This window comes from Aulostomus chinensis, chromosome 16, assembly GCF_037954235.1.
Source record: "Aulostomus chinensis isolate RoL2024-O1b breed Wild chromosome 16, RoL_Achi_v1.0, whole genome shotgun sequence".
NCBI lineage: Eukaryota > Metazoa > Chordata > Actinopteri > Syngnathiformes > Aulostomidae > Aulostomus > Aulostomus chinensis.
This window is the reverse complement of record NC_141335.1, coordinates 24,399,937-24,408,480: the sequence shown is the minus strand read 5'-3', so window position 1 is coordinate 24,408,480 and position 8,544 is coordinate 24,399,937. Positions and strand designations below refer to the sequence as shown.

The following is an 8,544-nucleotide window of genomic DNA, read 5'->3' as shown; positions in this document are numbered from 1 at the left end:
GCTGAGCAAAGACTCAACTATACTGCAAGAGCAAAAGAACTACATGCATTATACATTGTGCAAAAGTGCATAGCCTTTATAGCCTCCACTGAAGAGATGACGTAACAAGAAAGCTCAGTTCGCGTTATTTGTTCGGGAAATGAAGATGTTTATGGTATTACATCATGATTTCACAGGATATTAATACATATCTGAAAGATTCCAAGGGACGGGCATATTAGTGCACATCTGGAGACTTGTTTGTGCATTTTGATAGTTTAATCTTTAATTCTATTGTTGGCTCAAAAAGGTTTTGAGGTCAAAAGTCAGATCAAAGGAAACTGTGAATTTCAAATTCATGTATCAGCGTTCATACATAAACATATGTTTTGAAAGAAGTTGGACAGTGAGAGAAGGAATTAAGCAAATTCTGCCCTTAAAAGAGCTCAGCATATTTGCATTGCCCTTTTCAGTTTTAACATGGAGTCTACATTTATTGTGGTACAAAATGAATGCAGTGACTCCAGGTGAAGCGCACAAAGGAAGTAAAGCTGTAGATGAATATATCATCCTTATGGGGGATGGCTGTCTCTTTAATTGAGACGTTGCCTATTGAATATTCAAGTATGTGCTACACTCGGCTGCATTAGCCAATCCTGAAGGCTGCGTGCTGCCATTGGCTGTGCTCAGGAGAGTGCTGCGAGGGGCGGGGGTCTCTCTATCTCCTCCGTGTTCTCCCATTCAACCTCTCTAGTCAGCAGAACGAGTGGTTGGGCAAAGCAGCACAGCATCCACGGCTACAGCATCCTGCAGATGACTGCTTCAAGGAGGAGAGGGAGGGAAAAAGAACAATTTTTGGAAAGAAAAGGGTAGAACAGAAGAAGAAGAGAGACTGGGAGGGAATGAGAGAAGCACAGGAGTGGGAAATGAAAGGAATTGAGTGAACTCGGCTGTCCGCCTGAGGACCACTGCAGCTGCATTAAATCTGGGGCTGTCAGGCCAACCCTCAGCAGAGCAGAGAGTGCGAGAGACAAGAGAAAAGAGTAGAAAAAGAAGTGATTCCAAGAGCTGATCTCATCACTCAGGACCAGCAGGGATGGGAACCATAAGAGCCGCTCAGTCAGCAGCAGAGAAAAACTTCAAACAGAAAAAAAGTGCCTTCAGATCGCCAGCCTGGGCTTGACTCTTCGGAGGAGTGGAGAAAAAAAGAGTTCCCGAAAGGTGAAACCTGCGACTGGTGCACCGCTGAGTGCAGCAGCCTCCCTCGCACCTGTCTGCTGCTGGTGAATGTCTTCTCTGCATGCACTGCCACTGCTCAGCAGTTGAACACACTCATGGTCGATGCTAAGGGAAGGAACATGAAATGTCTGACTTTCTTCTTAATGCTTCCCGAGTCAGTGAAAAGCAAGTCAAGTAAAAGCTCCAAGAAAGGCAATGCCAGTGGCAGCTCCAAGCTGCCTCCAGTCTGTTATGAAATTATCACTCTGAGGAGCAAGAAGAAGAAGAAGATGGCAGCTGACATTTTTCCCACCAAGAAGCCGGCATCAACCACCACAGTGCAACAGTACCAGCAGCAGAACCTCAACAACAACAACACCATACAGAACTGTAACTGGCAGGGGCTCTACTCCACAATCAGAGAACGGTAGGTAGCAGCGGCGGTGGCGGTGGCGGAAGCCTCGTATAGAGCCGTTAACTCTCCTACAGCTCACATAAAAACAAGCCAGATTCTTTTGAAATGACTTTCTGAGAATTCTGTTTTTTACTGCGTTGCTCTTAGGTTTGTGTATACTGAGGCAAGTGTGTGTTGATGTGACTGGATGGAAGTAAGAGTGGTGGGTGGGTGTCCCCCCCCAAGCCACCCTGCCCTGAATCTGCTGGGGGTATCTGTGTTTACACCCTCTCTGTTCTTGCACACTTCGCCTCAACCCAGCAGAGGTTGGACAGGCAGCGGGCGTGTTTGATACGCACCGCAGGCAGACGTTGCTGCGTGCTAAAAGCTAAATATTTACCTTGGCCTATCAGTAAAGAGCCCAGCTGACCAGTGCAAAATGTGTGTTTTTCGACTCTGCTTTGTTGTCTCTCCAGCCCGTGGCAGGGGTGTTTACCCTCCCAGTGACATCTTCCACTCCTTAATTATATATGAAGGTGTGGGTCCATTCTTCCACAGGGTTTCCATTCATTTCTTGTCTCATTTTTTAGTTTTTTAAATAGGAGGATGTTTAAGACTTGCATCAATTTTGTGTGGCCTCCAGCTGGAGTCATTACAGAGTACAGAGCAGTAGAAAATATACATGGAATTACACCCATAAAATACACACTTGAAGTTATACTCTGTGTAGAGCATCTCCTGCCCCTTCTCTTAAAAGTGTAACACATTATTTGTACTTTTTGTGTGTTTGCCTTCTTCAGAAACTCAGTAATGTTCAACAATGAGCTGATGGCAGATGTTCACTTCGTGGTGGGTCAGCCTGGAAGGACGCAGCGGCTACCAGGACACAGAGTAAGAACCATAGCAGAAACATCCCTGTTAGCAAAGAGGAAATGAACAAACAGGCAATCAGCAGTTGCTCCCATCATATCTGCATAAAAATGATCCTGCTCTCTGCCAGCAGAAATGGAACTGAAAGCCTTTGTGCTTCATTCTCACTTCCGCACCATGTGTCTTTCTGAGACAGTCCTCAATTATTTATGTAAATGAGGCTGAAGGGTAGCGGCGGCGGTGAGTGAGCGAAGGAGGAAGGGGTATCCTCCTCTGCAGCCATCTCGTCTTTGTCTCGTTTTGGTCTTTTCAGACACAACTCAGCAACTTTTAATGAAACACAACCAACAGCACAAAGCCACAAGAATAAACTCTGCTCCTTTCAAAAAAAAAGAAAAAAAAACATTCATGTGCTTGATTAGATTTAGGATTTGGGAAAGACAGCAGAATGGAGTTATAATAAAAAGCTGTGATTATCGTCATCAGGCCGATTCTCATCCTGTTTATGAAACTGGAGTTTGACATCCGACTTCTGTCTGTCGTCCGCCCTCTGATCTCGTTGCTCGAGATGTTCACGTGAATCATTGATGAAGTCGGTGAGACACAAAAAACACATCATGATTTCTACTCGATTTGAATATGATTATAAATTCACATTATGTTGGTAATGGATTTTGCCGCCATGAACATGGCACAGCTGTCTATTTCCCATCCTCGCTGTCAGCTGAGCACTCATCTTCTTTTTTGGTCTTTATATGGCACCTAGATGTATAATCTATGATTGGTAGCTGCAGAGCACTTTGTGCGTTTAGAGGAGGCAGTTATGGAAGGACATCCAGGATGACTTGACTGCACTTAATGCTGAAACATTATGCCAGTTGGATGTAATGATGTTCGGTGAAGCAATCTTTAGCATGTCCATTTGGCAACGCTCTTCTCCCCAGTGAACGTCTATGGAAGGCAGTGGGCTGAGAGGTGAGATGAACTCCGCATGAGCGTCTGTCTCCACTGACCTTCCGTTAGGGAACAGGAAGTGTGCGTTTCACCGGGTTACAACATCGCTGTTAATGAAAAGCCATTATTAGCGAGATTCCTGTTAGATAGGGTTCAGTGCAGTTTCATCACCAAACTGTGTGCCCTTATTTAGCATATTTAACCACCCACTTACCCTTGTCCATTAACAGCACTGATGCTACACACACATGCATGCACACACAGCCCGAAAACATGAAAGAACATGAATGTAATTACTGGATTCCAGCTTCAGCAGCATTAAACTTTTGCTGCACTCTGTTCTTTTTTCCGTAACTCTTACTTTGTTTTTTCTCTATCAGAGGCAATGTTGTTCGTTAGAAACCTGCCCACCCCCCCACCCCCAACCCAATCCTGAGGGGGAACACGATCTGGCTGAGCAGCTCATTATGAGGGAAACTCAACATGTTCAATCTCTAGTTATTAAACCGAAGCCTTGTTCAATCAACGGAGACGTGTGCAGAAATACATGTGAACTAATTGTTTTCATATTAAATCACTTATGTTGTCTGAGTGAAGTCACAGATGGACTCTGACGCCTCGCTGTGTTGTCTCCTCCACCAACAGTATGTTTTGGCAGTGGGCAGCTCAGTGTTTCACGCCATGTTTTATGGAGAACTGGCCGAAAACGACGATGAAATCCACATTCCAGATGTGGAACCAGCTGCCTTTCTTGCAATGTTGAAGTAAGGGACTCTCTCTCTCTCTCTCCCCCTCTAAATAACGGCTGTGAAATTAAGTGTTTTTCCCCTTCAGAAACAGCATCTACATCTGTTCGTTTCACTTTCATGTATTCCACAACATTAAACTTTTCATTCTGGCTCCTTTCATGAAGAGAATGGAGGGAGGAATATTTTGTTGGCTGGTTTGCACACTGATTTCTCTCTGCTGAGGCATTTATTCATTAGTTTACACATTGTTTAGGGACAGATGTCATCAGTGCTGTTACTTCCTAAGCAGCGGAGCCATTTTGCATACATGAAGCAGCAGAACTCTGTACATCAATGATCTTCATTTGTGGAAATAAACTGGAATTTTATGTGTCACGATGAGACTGAGGAAGCCACGTTTTTGTATCCGCAGGTACATTTACTGTGATGAGATTGACCTGAGTGCTGACACAGTGCTAGCCACGCTCTATGCTGCCAAGAAGTACATTGTTCCTCACCTGGCACGTGCCTGCGTTAACTTCCTGGAGACCAGCTTGAGTGCCAAGAATGCCTGCGTGTTACTCTCTCAGAGCTGCCTGTTCGAGGAGCCAGAGCTGACACAGCGCTGCTGGGAGGTGATCGATGCCCAAGCTGAGCTGGCGTTACGCTCTGAGGGCTTCTGTGACATCGATGCCCAGACCCTTGAGAGTATCCTGCAGCGAGAGACACTCAACGCTAAAGAGATAGTGGTGTTTGAGGCGGCGCTCAGCTGGGCTGAGGCTGAGTGCCAGAGACAGGAGCTCACCTTATCTACTGACAACAAGCGAAAGGTACTGGGCAAGGCCATGTATCTGATACGTATCCCTACAATGGCTCTGGATGATTTCGCCAATGGAGCGGCCCAATCTGGCGTGCTGACACTTAATGAGACCAACGATATATTCCTGTGGTACACAGCAGCCAAGAAACCTGAACTTCTATTTGTCAGCCAGCCGAGGAAGGGCCTGACTCCACAGCGCTGCCACAGGTTCCAATCCTGTGCCTATCGAAGCAACCAGTGGCGCTATCGAGGCCGTTGTGACAGTATTCAGTTCGCAGTGGACAAAAGAGTTTTCATCGCTGGCTTCGGACTGTATGGATCTAGCTGTGGATCGGCAGAGTACAGCGCCAAGATTGAGCTGAAACGTCAAGGAGTGCTGCTGGGACAAAACCTCAGCAAATACTTCTCGGATGGTTCCAGCAACACCTTCCCCGTGTGGTTTGAGTATCCCGTCCAAATTGAGCCCGATACCTTCTACACGGCCAGCGTGGTCCTGGATGGGAACGAGCTGAGCTACTTTGGGCAGGAGGGAATGACAGAGGTGCAATGTGGGAAAGTGACATTTCAATTCCAGTGCTCCTCAGACAGCACTAATGGCACCGGGGTGCAGGGGGGGCAGATTCCTGAGCTCATCTTCTATGCTTGACCACTCCTGTGCACACATCGGATTTTTCAGTGCACTTATAGAAAATAGAGAATTATCACTTTGTGCTGCGTCACTTTCTGTTATTTATTTTTTGTTTGTCACTATTGTTCAAAATAGAATTTATCTCAGACCTGAGTAAAGGTCTTGTGTTTTTGATTTGAGTAAACGGTCCACTTGAGTAGGACCAGATTTATGTGTCAAGATGAGGAATTGTATACATATGCAGATGAACACCTAAAACAACCTGAAAGATTATGCGGCACTAGATGTGCGTGTACATATGAAAATATGTAAATTCTGAACACTTGTGGCTGATGCTGGCCACAGAGATATCTTATATGATGGAATATGCTACAGTATGTTTATTATTTCTATGCTTGCATAGAATGCACATATATATAGCAGCAATATTTCACTCGCTGTATTCTATGATTTGTTGCTCTGATCATCGGTATTAAAAGAGAGGAGGAAATCGTACCAAGATAGATTTACAGTCAACAACACTGTCCGTCCTTATTGTAGTGTGTAACTCCCATTTGTATTTGAGTGGTTGCAATTGTAGCTACAGCTTTTTGATACGTCGAATCCAACAATGGGTCTTGAAAGGTGGTAGATTAGGAAGCACTAGATATAACGAGGCACATAACTTTCTATCTCTGTAGCATGTTGCGCCGCACCTACACTCATCTCCCTTACATCAGCGTCATTACGCTTACAGTGAAAATTATGACTTTGAGTGATTTACCGCCACAGAGCGGAGGGCTTTCTTTCTAAATCTGTCAGTACTGCACAGGCAGAGCGACGCCATCTCATCTGATGTGTGCTACCAGTCGTTCTGGTACATTGGTTTTGTTTATGGCAAAAAGATCAACCACTGATTTGTGTTTCTCTGATGGACTTCTGTGCACTCTGACCTGCTTACCACTCCCACTCAATGTGATATCAGTATAATGAATATGTTACAGAATTGCACTTATGTTACTTAATTCAAATGTTCTTTTAAAATACAGGTGTTTTATTTTCTGTGCTACTGGTTTTTTTTTTTTAACTTTTTAAAATTATTTTATGTTGTGGTGGTGTAGGATAAACCTCCACAGGCTCTTCTGATGGGCAACTGGTGTTCATGTCCTGTGTTTACTGGGAGACAAACGAATGTGTATGATTGTTGATGATGCAAATAAACAAAAGGAGAGGTGAACGTTTCTCGTGCATCCCCTTCTGTAAAATGAAGATGTTTGCTATCAAAGTGACAACGCTACTGTCTTCAGTCTGGAATGAGGGGATGAGGGCCAGATGATGCTGTTACATCCTGCTGTGATTTACAATAGCAAGTAGAGCTTTGAGATGATTGATGATGCTTGTCTCCTTGCCACACCCCCCCCCCCCCCACATGCACACACGCACACACACACACTTTTCAAAATGTAGCTATATTCTGCAATGCACAACCTTAACATGGGTTTTATTACTTGGATGTTGCTCCAAAGTCTGGTGTTGTCGATTTTTTTTTTTTTACCGCTGTGAAGAACACCTCCTTGATGATCCATACAGACAGAACGACATCACAACCTCAAACATTTGATTCCCAGCATGCCACCCTGGTCGACCCGCGGCCCTCGGCAAGATGAAAGTGACTTCCTGCTCTTGTTTTTGTCTCTGCTTTATTCCTCAGACATGTTGGATAAGTAAATTAACATTCAGTCCATCCATCCAAACCTCTCTTTCCCTGGCCACACTGACCAACTCTGACAGGGGATCCAGAGGCGTTCTGAGGCCAGTGTGGTGATATAGTCCCTCCACCTGGTGCACCCGGTGCCTGGATCACCTCCCCAGGGAGGCATGCAGGTGGCGTCCTGAGTCCATACCTGAACCACCTCAACTGGCTCCTTCTGATGCACAGGAGCAGTGGCTCTACTCCTGAGCCCCTCACGGATGACCGAACTTTTCACCAGCAGCAGGAACCGCCCTCCCGAGGATTCGAATTTCAGCTGCGTGGATAAGCCATCTCATTCTTTCGGTCATATTTCATGACTAAATGTGAGAGCAGGAACAAAGACTGGTTCAGCTCTCTTTTTCCCAACATTTAATCCTCTGTGATAAAAGAGTCCTGAAAATGTGATATGGTAACCGGTTCTGCCACACATGACCTCCCACTTTCCAACTACAACTTTCACATTCAACAGCATCAAAAACAACTCGTGCAGCCTTCCTGAAGCGCATGTTTACCCCAGGACACAATCTCCTGCTAAACCTCACAAAGTGTTGACAGGAGCGTCAGTGCAGCCTTGACACATCATGAACCACTGTGATCGCTTTAAACATGGATTCTTCATCTTTCTTACTTTCCTATCAAGCATGGACATGGTGACCTTTGAAGGTGACACGTGGCGCTTGGATGCCTTCACGGGATTGGCAATTTGAAAGTATGAATTCGTGTTATTAGTGTACAGACTGTTAAAAAACAAGGTGAGTCATCCAGTGAATCTCAAGACACACAATATCTCTTTTTGAACACCATGTTGAAAGCGATCATCTCTCCTGGGAGCCTTTGGCAGGTGCTTAATTATCAAAACACTTAATAATACTGAGAACAGGTTTGACATCACCAATAAGCATGAAGCCCTTGATGAATTGAACTAAATGTGTTGAGGGACTCTGTGCGTCGGTGTGATTTTTCATGATTTCGGTGCTAATGTTGTAAGCAAGACCATTAATTGCACTGGGGGCAGTGGGGGACTGAAGTGTGCCAAGAGCCAGACACAGGTCTGCTTCCCACAGACAAACTCATGTTTTCTTTTTGCAGATGTAACGGATCCATAATTAAATTCAGGTGCACTTTAGTTCCAGTGTTTCTCCACCGGTCATTCTTCAGCTGTAGGTTCGAGCCAGCTCAAAGCCAGGAGTCCTGCCAGAGGCATCCAGTTCACCGCCAGAG

At 45.2% G+C, this 8,544-nt stretch overlaps 1 protein-coding gene across 1 annotated transcript; it reads left to right on the top strand.

The window, feature by feature from the left end:
* The first annotated feature begins 741 nt into the window (after nt 1–741).
* On the top strand, nt 742–6,882 carry btbd3b (BTB (POZ) domain containing 3b). Its single transcript, XM_086180760.1, has 4 exons — nt 742–1,624; nt 2,392–2,482; nt 4,061–4,179; nt 4,577–6,882. Exons 1-4 carry the CDS (start codon nt 1,314–1,316, stop codon nt 5,607–5,609), a joined length of 1,554 nt encoding a protein of 517 aa, XP_086036886.1. The 5' UTR covers nt 742–1,313; the 3' UTR covers nt 5,610–6,882.
* Nucleotides 6,883–8,544: the final 1,662 nt, after the last annotated feature.

Excerpts from the sequence above, each read along its gene's own strand:
- btbd3b (XM_086180760.1), top strand. The coding sequence starts at position 1,314 with ATGGTCGATGCTAAGGGAAGGAACATGAAATGTCTGACTTTCTTCTTA. Across the intron at positions 1,625-2,391 it reads TACTCCACAATCAGAGAACG|AAACTCAGTAATGTTCAACA; the intron begins GTAGGTAGCAGC and ends TGCCTTCTTCAG. Across the intron at positions 2,483-4,060 it reads AGCGGCTACCAGGACACAGA|TATGTTTTGGCAGTGGGCAG; the intron begins GTAAGAACCATA and ends CTCCACCAACAG.